Source organism: Triticum dicoccoides, chromosome 3B, assembly GCF_002162155.2.
Source record: "Triticum dicoccoides isolate Atlit2015 ecotype Zavitan chromosome 3B, WEW_v2.0, whole genome shotgun sequence".
Lineage (NCBI taxonomy): Eukaryota > Viridiplantae > Streptophyta > Magnoliopsida > Poales > Poaceae > Triticum > Triticum dicoccoides.
The window spans coordinates 703803892-703818773 of NC_041385.1; the positions used below are offsets into that span (position 1 = coordinate 703803892).

The following is a 14882-nucleotide window of genomic DNA, read 5'->3' on the forward strand; positions in this document are numbered from 1 at the left end:
CCAAATTTCCTGTTTAAATCGAGACTTCTTACCGAAAAAGGGTTTTCCCCCGCTTTATAAATAAAGCACCAACACTTACATCCAAGTAACCGATACAAACGCACGCCACACAACCCAAGGCAAGAAACAAAAATGCCGGGCACCGACACACAACTTCAACGACTACCACAAGATGAGAGATCGTCCGGGAAGAAGTGCAACGGACCACGCCGGACCGAGGGTTCCAAGACGATGCCTCCAAGAAGGGCACGACCACGGACCGTCGCCATCGTCCGATCCAAAGATCAGGTTTTCACCCGGAACACGACGGGAGGAGTGAGAGCACCACGACGGAGCCTACAGGGAGGAACACGACATCCGCGGACGCCGCCACCGTCGACCCGTGTACGGACAGGTAAGTGATGAACCCCGGTGCTCCACCCTTCTGCTGCATCCCCGGTCGGCTAACCACCTGCAACCATGCCACCCAAGCGGCCGTGGTTGCACGCCCGCATCCGAGTCGCGCAGTCCGCCTACGACCGACGCGACTCCCACCGCCAGGGCCGCCGCCCCGCCACCGGACCACCTCGAGAAGCCCCAAAGGTCACGTCTTGGACAAGATCCATGAGCCCAACCACCTCAGAACCGCTGGCGACCACAGCCTCAAGGGGAACCGAGCCCAGATGGCCGGGGGAAGGGGGAGGAGGAGGAGCCCCCGAGGCCGAATGCCCAGATCCGCAAGAGAGCGCCGGCCACCGCCCGCTGCCGAGGAGGAGGGCGCACGGAACCGCCGAGCTGCATCCATGAGAGGCCACCGGGGAGGCCTTCCCGCGCCGAGCGCCGCCGTCCAGCCGCAGGGGCCCGGCTGGACAAGGGCCGCCCACCTCCACCGCTGCCGCGCCGCCCCGCCACCTGAGATCCACGGCGAGAAGGGCCGCCCGTGACCTGCAGCGCCAGACGAGGCGCCGAGGCGCTGCTGCGAAGCAGCCGCCGCCGCCACCACCCGCCGGCCTGCACCACCACCATGCCGCCTGTCGCCCGACGCCACGCCGCCGTCGCTGGCCTACTCCAGAGCGCCGCCGCACCGCTACGCCCGGCACGAGCGCAGCATCCCCACCGGCGAGATCCGGCCCATGCCGCACCCCCCCCGCGCAAGGAGACGAGATGGCCCCGCCGCCGCCGGCGACGACCGGGCTTCGCCCGCTCGTGCCCCTTGGCGGCGGCGAGGGAGGAGAGAGAGAAGGGGAGGGTGGCGGCGGCGGCGCTAGGGTTGCCCCCCGGACGCCCGCGGGAGCGTCGCGGGAGGGGAGGGGAGGGGAGGGGGGCCTAGGATCAGCACCCTTCGAGACTTCTTACAAGAGCTTCCTGATCACAACTTTATATGCATCAGCAGAGAAGCCCGCGGGCTCGAACTTTGGTATTGCAGCTCATGCTGATACTAAAAGCTAGGCCGTTTCATCATCAGCTACAACATAGCTTAGAAACATCAAACCAGTGTATATCAGCTAAATATATAGTATGAAGAAACCACTGGTTGAACTTCAAGAAACAAGAAATTTTTGATTAAAAAACCAAGTCAATTCTTCATTTCAAAGGGAAAGGTGAGACACTGATGGATCAATTGGCAACTTTTCAAAAGCTGGCCAAAACGGGTCCATAATTTTTAGAATCAGCCCAAAAAGGATATTCACACAGAAACAAATTTCATGCGACCATGAAACAGTCAGAACTTCTTGATGATAATCAGCAAAGAAACTAGCCGGCACATGCTGGACCCAATTCATACGCATTGCGCCGATCACAGAAAAATAAGAACATGGCTGGCAGTTACAGAATTTAAAGGGGAACACAATCTGGGACCTGAGCCTGACCACAATAACCTTTCTTCTGCTTATCAATACATGTTTCATTTCTCCAGCCCTTAAAATGTTGGGAGATACAGTGAAGTGATAAACATAGTTCCAAATGATGCAATGCAAAGGCAGAATTATAACAGTATCTTTCAACACCTAACCAGATGCAATGGAACCATGAAGAAGAATGAACTGCAGCAGAACATCTCACTGAAAAGTTGACTATAATGAAAAGAGGATAATCTACCTCATTTCATCGTCAGCTAAAACAGAAAACAGGATCAGAATCAAATGTACATTTTCTAAATATTTAATATTAAGAAGAGCACTGAGTAATCAAAGAAGAGCTGAATCAAAGGAAAAGTTGATTCTGCGGTTAAATAAATAGAGACTTGTAAACTTAGCATCAACACTCACAAGTCATGACAGCCACTCCAGCCCAAAAGGATATTCACACAAGTACAAACTTCATGAAACCATGAAATGAAAGGGTCATGACTTCTTGATCATAGTTTTGCATACATCAAAATGAAACTAATCAGCTCATAGTGGACCCAAGGCATACATATTGCAGTTGGGTTGTTCAGAACCACAACCGACTCTATCAGACGAAACGCGAAGAGTTCACAACATAACCCTCTAGTGTCGGAAAGAAGGCATGTTGAACAAGAGTTTGCTTGATCCGAAGATTTGTAGGACCAAGGCCTCTGCGATGGAAACTGGCAAACAATTTGCCATGAATGTCAACCTGAAGCAGACAGTCATCAAATTTGACCAGTAGGAGCACATCATCATCCCAAGGCATGGCCACCACATACCAATAATCAACAGACTTTCCAAATTGCTCCTTGATCTCTGCGACCGGCAGCTCAACCCGGTATTTGAAGGTCCAGACCTCGCCTTCATAGTCCGGCATAACCCAGATATCAACACTTGTTGCTGTGTCACTAAGACTGGAGATGCCAAGCATGTTACCCATCTCAATCAGGTGAGAGTAGCCAGGACCAACCGGAGAGCGCACCTGCCGGAATGACTCAGCGATGGTGTCAAATGCCATCATCAGATTTCCTATGCACCAATGCAGACAACCACGAAACAGGATAGATTCGGGGGAGTGTCTCAGTTCCTTGGCCTCAGGGCACGCTATGTGCCTCGGCGGCTGGCCGGAGCCCAATGTGAAGACGTAGGAGCCATCCTGAGCTTCCGGTGCCAGATCCGTGGGGAGCAGGTATAGCAGTAGTCGGTACTCGCCAGTAGGGGGGTGAGGGTACATCCCCAGGAGGATGAAGCCATCAAGCTGCGGGAGGGGTGCAAACTGCCGAGTTGCCGGGTTGCAGATGAAGAACTTGAGCGGGTGGTGGGCGGAGAGGACGAGGAGGCCGTCGCAGCATGCCACGAGAATGAAGCAGGCATCTAGACGGGAGGAGTCGTGTGCAAGGCGAGCGATGGCATGGAGCTGGTCGGCGGTGGCGACCCCTGCCCGGTGGTCGAAAGGGACGATGCTGAGGGACTCGATGTCGTCGCCGACGAAGTTGTAGCCGTAGAGGAGTGGAAGGACGGGCTGGCGGGCGTGGTGGGCGAGGAGGAAGCCGCGGGCGGAGGTGACGCGGCGCCACGCCGGGCAGACGGCGCGGCAGCGCAGGATGCATTTGGGGGGCAGGCGGAGGAGGATCTCCCAGACGGAGATCTCATCCGGGAGGCCAGGGAGGAGAGGCGTCGCTCCTGCGGGCTCCGCCATGGCCGCCGGCGGTGAGCTCTCGATCCGTCCCAGGAGCAGAGCAGGGGAGATTGGATCATTTGCCCCACTTTACTTGGGCATTAGATAATTTGCCCCATTTTACATAGGATTAGATCATTTGCCCCACTTTTCATTTTTTTTTGATGATTTGCCCTTTTCAATTACTGTAATTATTTTTGATTTTGTATCCCTTTTTTCTCCATGCGAAAAGACAAAATTGCCCCTGTGGCTAATTTACAATTTGACACTGTACAAATCTTTTTTCTTTACAAGGCTGTATCCAACCAAAGCAACTAATTAACAGGGAACAAATCATATCTACTTTCTTTACATGGCTTTACCCAACGGAACCAACTACTAACAAATCATAGATTGATTCTGTTGCTTGTGTCGTGGTGTTCATGGCTAGTGGAGAGGCGGATCCACCGACGTCCCCCAAGCCATCAACTCCGACGACCCCTGCACAGCGAGGCTTCACACAGATGGCCGCTGAGACGATCCCACAGACTGCCGGATAGGGAGGCGACTGTTGCGTCCATGGATCACCACGATCTGCTCCAGATTGGTCAGTATATTACCTCCCCTCCCTCCCAGCCCACCCCACCCCAAACACACACAGTGCCACACGGATCAAGGGTTTGAACCTCTTGCCATGCCTCCTCGCTAGGCAGCCCCTAACGCTGCTACACTTGTAGTAACCCTGCAACTGCAACAATATGATGGACACATAATTATCAGGATTCAGGATTATAAAGTTCTAAAATTATCCAAATCTTTAATCCATGTGGATGAATACTTCTAGGAGGATCATGAATCCAATGACATGGGCATACACTTAGTTTTACTGGAAAATGAATATTAAACAATCTGTTACTTGTTTCCTAACATAACAAAATCACAGTCAGGATGGCAACGACCTTTTTTACCGATTGCAGGCTTTGATAGACCTCCTTATCGTTACCTTCCTGCAGTTGCATACATGTAGCATACTTTTAATAGTTGCTAACTAGTTAGATGATGCCCTTATGTTCCCTCCATAACTAAAAATCTTTTGTTTTCCAAGTAGGTCTCGGCCGGTGGCTACCAATGATACATATGTATCAACTATGGAAGGAAGCGTTGATTGGTCCCAGATTGAGATAACACCAATGAATGATGAAGAAATTGATGTTCCTATAACAGAAGAGAACATGTGCTTGGTGCTTGGCATCAATGACGAACCTGAGCATCGGAAAATTGTATCTGAAGAAGCTATGAAAGCCTCCATTGCAGATGTTGATGCATGTGTGGCTGATATTGATGAGGATTTACTTGCTGATGCGGCTCTTCTTGTGCCTGACCATATGCCTGAAGAGGATCACTTTTGGTATGATAAGGAACATCCTATGATAGAGGAAGGATCTTTTTTTCGTTCAATGAAGGAGTTTAGGATGCTCATGAGAACATTTGCTATCAGAGGCAAGTTTGACATCAAGATCAAGGATAGTGACACTACTAGATTTTTGGGTCACTATAAAGGAAATGCATGTCCTTGGAGAATAACTGCTAGGACAATAGAAGATGGAAAAACAGTCAGGGTACAAACTTATCTAACATGAATCATTTTTAATGTTGAAACTATCTTTTATAAATTACTTGCAACTAATGGTTGGTATTGTGTTTTCTGCAGGTAAACAAGATAGTAAAGCCTCATAAGTGTTCATCAACCACTGCAGTGATTACAAGCATGGCAGACCAAGCATGGGTGGCAGAAAAGGCCATGGGGTATCTTCAAACTGAACCAAACATTGGTGCCAGCGAGCTCCGAAAAAAGCTACATGCCGAGTACAAATGTACTATTGGGTATCATACTGTTGACAAGGGAAAAGAAAGGGCCAAGAATAGTTTATATGGGACATGGGGAAAAGCTTTCAGTCATTATTGAATTTCAAAGCTGAGATTGATAAAAGATCTCCTGGTAGCATTGTCGAGGTTGATGTCAAGAGGGAAGGAGGTGAAGTGCATTTCCGCAGATTTTTTATGGCACTTAAGCCGTGCATTGATGGCTTCTTGGCTGGTTGTAGACCATATGTCAGCATAGACTCCACATTTTTGACTGGAAAGTGGAATGGTCAATTAGCAGCATGTATAACACTAGATGGACAAAATTGGATGTTTCCTTTAGCATTTGGTTTCTTTGGTACGGAGACCGGGGGTAACTGGATTTGGTTTATGCAACAACTTCATAGGGCAATAGGACATCTTCAAACTCTAGCTATTTGTACCGATGCATGCAAAGGGTTAGAGAATGCAGTTAAAATTGTGTTCCCTCAAGCTGAGCAAAGGGAATGCTTTAGGCATCTAATGGCAAACTTCAAAAGGAAGTTTCACGGAGATGTTTTTGGTCGCATGTGGCTAGCAGCCAAGGCTTATCGTCTGGAAACATTTAATTATCATATGGGCAAGATATTTGAAGCTGAACCTGCAGTGAGTACCTAGTTGTGTACCTATCATAACTTAAAGTGGATGAGATGTGACTTCAACACAGAAATAAAATGTGATTACATTCACAATAATCTAGCTGAGAGCTTCAATAGCTGGATCAAAGGAACAAAGGAGCTGCCCATGGATGAGCTAGGGGAACAAGCATGTAGATGATGGCATGCACAAGGGGAACAAGAACAGAGTTACAAGTGATGATTTCAGAATGTTGAAGCCACCATAATGAGTGCATGAAGCCTTGGACGAAATATACAAGATGCTACTTCATAATTTTCGTCCACGGGCTATTCTAGGTGCCGCGTCACCTTTTTATTGGGCCAGGCCCATGTAATTTCGAAATACATAAGTATAGGCTATTTTTAGAGTCCGTATGTGTGGGGAAACAAGAGTTAGGGTTGGTTTCGGACCCCTCCCTCAGGGGCCACGAAATTCCCCCCTCTTCCTCCATATATACAGCCCTTAGGGCGTCGTTTAGACTTTGGGTTTTGTTTAGATTAAAAGTTCTCCATAGCTGCAACTTCGCGTACTTCGTTTGTGTTCAATGACCAGACAAAGGCGTTTCAGAACCCCACCTCATTAATAAAGCTTTCCTCTTATATTCGCAATATCCAGATTGCAATCTTAGTTTCTTGCTTGTTCTTCTTTTGCTTGCAGGAAATAGACCCTCGCGGTCAGGTTGATCGTGCTCCGGCGTGGTCAATAACCTCTCGGAGTTGGTTTAGCAATTGCTAAGGCGCGACGTCCTCACATTCATAGTCGGATCGTCAAAGTCGACTTCCACCAAAACGATAGCCACCATCTCATCAAAAGACGGGACACCTTTGCCTCTATCAAGTGGTATCAGATTTCCAGGTTGCTCGATGAGATTTTACAGTTTTTCGTAGTTTAGATCGAGTCCGTTCTTCATACCTACAGTCCACGAAAAAGCCACACAAAAAATTAGGGTTAGTTCATCATATCCGAACCAATCTGAGCCTTTGCATAATCTTTTTAGAGTTTTGCTTTGTTGAATCTGCGGTTGCATCGTCGTGTCTAGTTGCTGGTCTTAGAGTCTAGTCTTTTAGAGTTTCGAGTTCTCATCATAAGTTGTCATGCCGCCGCCGCACCATCATCATCGCCCCTGCCATCTACCACCACCGCTTATCCGGCACCGCTTGAATTCGTATCCATATACCACCACCGATCCGTATCCATATACCATCACCGATTTGTATCCATATACCACCACCACCACCATATACCATCACCGCTGCCATATCCTACCACCATATTTCCACCACCAATCCGAGTTCTTTTCATATTAGGTTTGTTTTCGAGATCCATCTAGTTTCCGATTCGTGTTTCCTTGCCTAAGTAGGTTTCAAAAAAAAGAGTCTAGAAACCACCCTCCGTTTAGGCCCAAAATTTTCCGAAAACACACTTGTCGAGAAAAATTCTGGCTATCCTATTTTTAAGTGTTTCTGAGTGTTTTGAGACAGGTGTCATTATAGAAAGTTTTTTTTTGAGCCGTTTCCAGATTTTGGTCCGGGCAGTCAAAACAAAACAAAAATTGATCGCAAAATTTATGTGTCTATCCTGTTACCTTGACTTGGGAAGAGTTTTGAGACACTCGCCATTATAGTGAATTTTCGCAAAAAAAGAGGAGCGCAAAAAAAGGAGCGTGAAAAAAATAATTAGAGAGTGTGCTTTTCCCTTGTTTACGTGTCGCGTCGTGATTTTGTTAGTGTTCTAGGCTCGCGTCTCTAGCATGGTCTAGCCTAGGACTAGTACAGTACCGTCGTTGAGCGTGTGTTCAACTTTGCATCTCTGAATTGATTATTGCTGACCCTTTTTGCTACCATATTATAAGCCTTCCAAGCTCCACATACATCTACGTTGTGCGTTTGACTCTCCCTGGTAATCTCTCTATCCAATCTTTGAGAGTTTTGACTACAACGGTTGCCGATCACCACCTGCTGCTGGGTAAGAACTGGTAAGAATTTGAGATCTGCTTGACGGATTTGTGACACCCACCACCAGCACTTGTTAGTAGTCTGTAGGATCATATTCTTGTGTGTTTCTATTGCTGCTTTCTATTGCTGCTAACCATGGCAGGATCACAAGCCGACGAGATTGGCTGGGAGAACTTGATGAATAAGGAGCTTCATGATAAGTTTCATCAAATGTTGGGTCAACAGGTGGAAGACGTGATGGTCAGCTTTGGAAAGGCAATGGAGAAGATGGATGGCATTGAGAAGACAATTGACACCAAATTGGACGCCAAGTTTGATGAATTACTCAAACGTCTCCCACAACCAGCGCTACGCCGCGATACAGTAGGGAGAGCACAGCGTGTTTCTATTGAGCTAGCACAAAATTCTGGTGCCGCTGCTACTGCTGTTGGTGCTTTTGTAGCTCCTGCTGCTACTGCAGAGGTGGAGGACTATTACGAGGATGAGGTTGATCAAAATCAGCACTACGTGCAGCCACCAGCACCACCACCAGCAGGTCGACCTCAGGTATATATTCGCAACGGTAGGCCTGCACCACCACCACCTCAGGTATGAGATGATGTCCATATTCCTAAACTTAAATTGAATATCCCACCATTTGAGGGCAGATACATTCCTGATGTATATCTTACTTGGGAGTTAGAAACTGAACAACGTTTTACATGTTTACAATATCCCGAGGAGAGACGGGTTGCTGCTGCTGTTTGTGCTTTGACTAGTTTTGCATGTGTATGGTGGTCTGAACATTGTAGATTATATCCTATTCCAACTACTTGGGCTGCTTTGAAAACTGCTATGCGTACTCGTTGGGTTCCACCATATTATCAACGTGAATTGCTTAAAAAATTGCAGCGTTTAAGACAAGGGAAAAATCCTGTAGAAGAATATTATCAGGAATTACAAACTGGCATGATTAGATGTGGTATTGTTGAGGAGAATGAAGATATGCTTGCACATTTTATGGGTGGATTAAATAGAGAGATTCAGACCATTCTAGAGTATAAGGAGTATACTAATATCAGTCGTTTATCCCATCTTGCTTGTAAAGCTGAACGTGAAGTGCAGGATCGACAAGCATTGGCGCGAACTAACTTTTCTGCAGGTCAACCTTCATCATGGACACTGCGTGCATCTTCTATTTCCACTGCACCAGCACCTCCATCAGGTGCCACCTCTAGCCGTGATACAAGAAAGCAGGCACAACCACCACTATCTGCCAAGAGCGCACCTGCCGGGCCTGCACAGAGCTCTTCTTCTTCCATGGTGTCAACAGGGCACACAAGTGATATTATTTGTCGTCATTGTAAGGGAAGAGGTCATTATGCGAGAGAATGCAAATCTCAGCGTGTGATGATTGCTACTGAGGATGGTGGGTATGAGTCCGCTAGTGACTATGATGAGGAGACTTTGGCTCTTATTACACATGAAGAACATGGTGGAGATGATTCTGATCATGAGACGCAATACATGGCTCCTGAAGACGCTGACATGTATGCATGTTTAGTTGCTCAACGTGTTTTGAGTGTGCAGGTCACCCAAGTTGAGCAAAATTAGAGGCATAATTTGTTCCATACAAAGGGAGTTGTGAAGGAACATTCTGTGCGCGTCATCATAGACGGAGGGAGTTGCAACAACTTGGCTAGCATGCAGATGGTGGAGAAGCTATCTCTCACCACAAGACCACATCCACATCCTTACTACATCCAATGGTTCAACAACAACGGCAAGGTTAAGGTAACACGTACTGTTCGTGTGCATTTTAGTATCTCTACATATGCTGATTATGTTGATTGTGATGTGGTACCTATGCAAGCATGTTCCTTATTACTTGGTCGACCATGGCAATTTGATAAAAATTATGTACACCATGGTAGAAACAATCAGTATACTCTTGTTCATAAGGATAAAAATATTACTTTGCTTCCTATGACTCCTGATTCCATTTTGAAAGATGATATTAATAGAGCTAATAAAGCTAAACATGAGAAAAATAAGAGTGAAAATCAGATTGTGGCAAAAGAATTTGAGCAACAAATGAAGCCTAATAATAAACCATCTAGTGTTGCTTCTGAAATTAAATTGAAAAGTGCATGTTTATTTGCCACCAAATCTGATATTGATAAGTTAGATTTGAGAAAATCCGTTTGCTATGCTTTTGTGTGCAAAGAGGCATTATTTTCATTCGAGGACGTGCCTTCCTCTTTGGCTCCTGCTGTCACTAACATTTTGCAGGAGTTCGCTGACGTCTTTCCACAAGACGTGCCACCGGGATTACCGCCTATTTGAGGGATTGAGCATCAGATTGACTTAATTCCCGGTGCTTCACTGCCAAACCGTGCGCCATACCGTACCAATCTAGAGGAGACGAAGGAGATTATGCGTCAAGTACAGGAGCTTCTCTACAAAGGTTATATACGCGAATCCTTTAGCCCTTGTGCTGTTCCTATTATTCTAGTGCCAAAAAAGGATGGTACATCGCGTATGTGTGTTGATTGTAGAGGCATTAATAATATTACTATTCGTTATCGTCATCCTATTCCTAGGCTAGATGATATGCTTGATGAATTGAGTGGCTCTACAATATTCTCCAAAGTTGATTTGCGTAGTGGATACCATCAAATTCGTATGAAATTGGGGGATGAATGGAAAGCAACATTTAAAACTAAGTTTGGATTATATGAGTGGTTACTCATGCCTTTTGGGTTAACTAATGCACCTAGTACTTTCATGAGATTAATGAACGAAGTTTTACGTGCTTTCATTGGACGATTTGTGGTAGTCTATTTTGATGATATACTGATTTATAGCAGATCTTTGGAGGAACATTTGGAACATTTGCATGTTGTTTTTATTGCTTTACATGATGCACGTTTATTTGGTAACCTTGGGAAGTGCACCTTTTGCACCGACCGAGTATCTTTTCTTGGCTATGTTGTTACTCCATAGGGAATTGAAGTTGATAAAGCCAAGATTGAAGCTATTGAGAGTTGGCCGCAGCCCAAAACGGTCACACAAGTGAGGAGTTTTCTTGGCCTCGCTGGATTCTATAGGTGTTTTGTGAGAGATTTCAGCACCATTGCTGCACCTCTCAATGAGCTTACAAAGAAAGATGTGCCTTTTGTTTGGGGTACCACACAGGAAGAAGCTTTCACGGTATTGAAAGATAAGTTGACACATGCTCCTTTACTCCAACTTCCTGATTTTAATTAGACTTTTGAGCTTGAATGTGATGCTAGTGGAATTGGATTAGGAGGTGTGTTATTACAAGATGGCAAACCTGTTGCATACTTTTCTGAAAAATTGAGTGGGCCTAGTCTGAATTATTCTACTTATGATAAAGAATTATATGCTCTTGTTCGGACTTTAGAAACATGACAACATTATTTATGGCCCAAAGAATTTGTTATACATTCTGATCATGAATCTTTGAAACATATTAAAAGTCAAGCTAAACTGAATCGTAGAAATGCTAAATGGGTTGAATTCATTGAGACTTTCCCTTATGTCATTAAACACAAGAAGGGTAAAGAAAATGTTATTGTTGATGCATTGTCTCGTCGCTATACTATGCTTTCACAACTTGACTTCAAAATATTTGGTTTGGAGACCATCAAAGATCAATATGTGCATGATGCTGATTTTAAAGATGTAATGCAGAATTGTAAAGAAGGAAGAATGTGGAACAAGTTCGTCATTAATGATGGATTTGTGTTTCGTGCTAACAAGCTATGCATTCCAGCTAGCTCTTTTCGTCTTTTGTTGTTGCAGGAGACGCATGGAGGAGGATAAATGGGACACTTTGGAGTGAAGAAGACGGAGGACGTACTTGCTACACATTTCTTTTGGCAAAAGATGAGACGGGATGTTGAGCGTTTTATTGCTCGCTGCACTACATGTCAAAAAGCTAAGTCACGACTCAATCCTCATTGTTTATATATGCCTTTGCTTGTACCTAGCATTCCTTGGGAGGATATATCTATGGACTTTGTTTTAGGTTTACCTCGAACAAAGAAGGGGAGGGATAGCATATTTGTTGTCGTGGATAGATTCTTGAAAATGGCACACTTTATACCATGTCATAAAAGCGATGATGCTGTTAATGTTGCTGATTTATTCTTTCGCGAAATTATTCGCTTGCATGGTGTGCCAAATACTATTGTTTCAGATCGTGATACTAAATTTCTTAGCCACTTTTGGAGATGTTTATGGGCTAAGTTGGGGACTAAACTGCTTTTTAGTACGACTTGTCATCCCCAAACTGATGGACAAACTGAAGTAGTCAATAGAACATTGTCTACTATGCTTAGGGCTGTTTTGAAGAATAATAAGAAAATGTGGGAGGAATGCGTGCCTCATATTGAATTGGCTTATAATCGTTCATTGCATTCTACTACTAAAATGTGCCCTTTTGAAGTTGTGTATGGTTTCCTACCTCGTGCACCTATTGATTTGTTGCCTCTTCCATCTTCGGAGAAGGTTAATTTTGATGCTAAACAACGTGCTGAATTGATTTTAAAAATGCATGAGTTAACTAAGGAAAACACTGAGCGCATGAATGCTAAATATAAACTTGCTGGAGATAAGGGTAGAAAACATGTTTTGTTTGCACCTGGAGATCTTGTTTGGTTACATTTGCATAAGGATAGATTTCCTGATTTGCGCAAATCAAAGCTAATGCCACGTGCCAATGGTCCCTTTAAGGTGTTAGAGAAAATAAATGATAATGCATATAAACTTGAGCAACCTGCAGATTTTGGGGTTAGTCCCACTTTTAACATTGCAGATTTGAAGCCTTATTTGGGTGAGGAAGATGAACTTCCGTCGAGGACGACTTCATTTTAAGAAGGGGAGGATGATGAGGACATCAATACCATTGTTACATCCATAGCCCCTGCTGCTATACATACTGGAACAATTACTAGAGCTCGTGCAAGCCAATTAAATTACCAGGTACTTTTGTTTCTTGGTAATGATTCTAATGTTCATGAGAATATGATGCTGCCTAAATTGGATACATTTGTTTTGCTTACAAATGAAGGGCCTAGCTTGGAGAAGGATGAACATTGGAGCAAGAACAAGCATGGAGATGATGGCATGCGCACGGGGAACAAGAACAGAGTTACAAGTGATGATTTTAGGACGTTGAAGCCACCATAATGAGTGCATGAAGCCTTGGACGAAATATACAAGATGCTACTTCATAATTTTCATCCACTGGCTATTCTAGGTGCTGCGTCACCTTTTTATTGGGCCAGGCCCATGTAATTTCGAAATACATAAGTATAGGCTATTTTTAGAGTCCATATGTGTGGGGAAACAAGAGTTAGGGTTGGTTTCGGACCCCTCCCTCAAGGGCCACGAAATCCCCCCCTCTTCCTCCATATATACAACCCTTAGGGCGTCGTTTAGACTTTGAGTTTTGTTTAGATTAAAAGTTCGCCATAGCTGCAACTTCGCGTACTTCGTTTGTGTTCAACGACCAGACAAAGGCGTCTCAGAACCCCACCTTCATTAATAAAGCTTTCCTCTTATATTCGCAATATCCAGATTGCAATCTTAGTTTCTTGCTTGTTCTTCGTTTGCTTGCAGGAAATAGACCCTCGCGGTCAGGTTGATCGTGCTCCGGCGTGGTCAATAACCTCTCGGAGTTGGTTTGGCAATTGCTAAGGCGCGACGTCCTCGCACGTTCATAGTCGGATCGTCAAAGTCGACTTCCACCAAAACGATAGCCACCATCTCATCGAAAGACGGGACACCTTTGCGTCTATCATATCAACATTAGAAGGCATCATTCCGTTTGTTGCCCCAACTGCATCAACCGGAGTGATAACATCAACATTAGAAGGCATCATTCCGTTTGCTGCCCCAACTCCACCAACTTGAGGTGGAACCACCGGAACATTGTTCGACTCTTGTGATGGGTTGAGCTGTGATGGATTGACCCAATAGCGAGATGAATGCATATGGTAATGCCGAAAATGGTGATAGAAGTAGTTTGAACGAAACTCACAATGTTCCACTCTTGTGTTAGTGGCATCTCTGGCACTGGTTGGCGTTGCATGGAATAAAGATTGGCCACCATATGTTGTAAAGACTTCACTAGATCATCTTGTGCCTTCATCTTGGCCCGGTTTTCATCTTGTTCTCTCTCGGTGTCAATCAGTCGAGTCTACAATATGGCAATGCAAATGTCATTCATGTTGAAATGCAAATATGCAGGACCATGAAGGATCAATGAAGAAGCACTGACCTGAATATCCTCAATAATGCTCACGGAATGTGGACGTGACGCTCTATGGAAGGAGTAGAGCCAGTACTCATAGCACAGAGCTTGTTGACACTCGGAAGGGGGGAGGTTATGACAGAATCGAGGTGAACCTCCATCTGGCCATTCGGTCTACCGCTTGCCGCGACAATGGCCACAAGAGGGTCAAACGGCAGCACGTGAGGATCAGCATCAGGCCCGTACGTCTCCTTCAATTTTTTGGTGTAGTTCTCTCCATCTGACCGGGCTTTAGAGCTGATCCAGTCCCTCCCTGGGTGGAGAGGGTTCTTGTCCTTGTCGTCTTTGGTACGTTTGATGGTCCATGCCTCAAAGTAAGTGATATCCTTGCCAGTGTCTTCTTTCTGCAAAAGAAAGCGATCCAAACAATCAAGGGAATGCTCACAAATGAAATAGAACATGATGAAAAGAAAAGGATGTGGTTGCCTACATGTTTTGAGACGACACCTGGGATGGTGAGGTTGCCTTGACGGCGTCCTCGACCCCCCATCAACTTACGCCGTTCAGATATTGCTTTGTATTCATCCTGCCACCCTGGATCTGTCCACCGTTCGACG

General features: G+C 45.4%; 1 protein-coding gene across 1 annotated transcript; it reads right to left on the minus strand.

Annotated features, from left to right (window-relative positions):
• Positions 1-2257: 2257 nt before the first annotated feature.
• On the minus strand, positions 2258-3570 carry LOC119281906 (F-box protein At5g49610-like). The gene has a single exon (XM_037562311.1). The coding sequence runs from the start codon at positions 3568-3570 to the stop codon at positions 2437-2439; it is 1134 nt and encodes a 377-aa protein (XP_037418208.1). The 3' UTR covers positions 2258-2436.
• Between the last annotated feature and the right edge of the window lie 11312 nt (positions 3571-14882).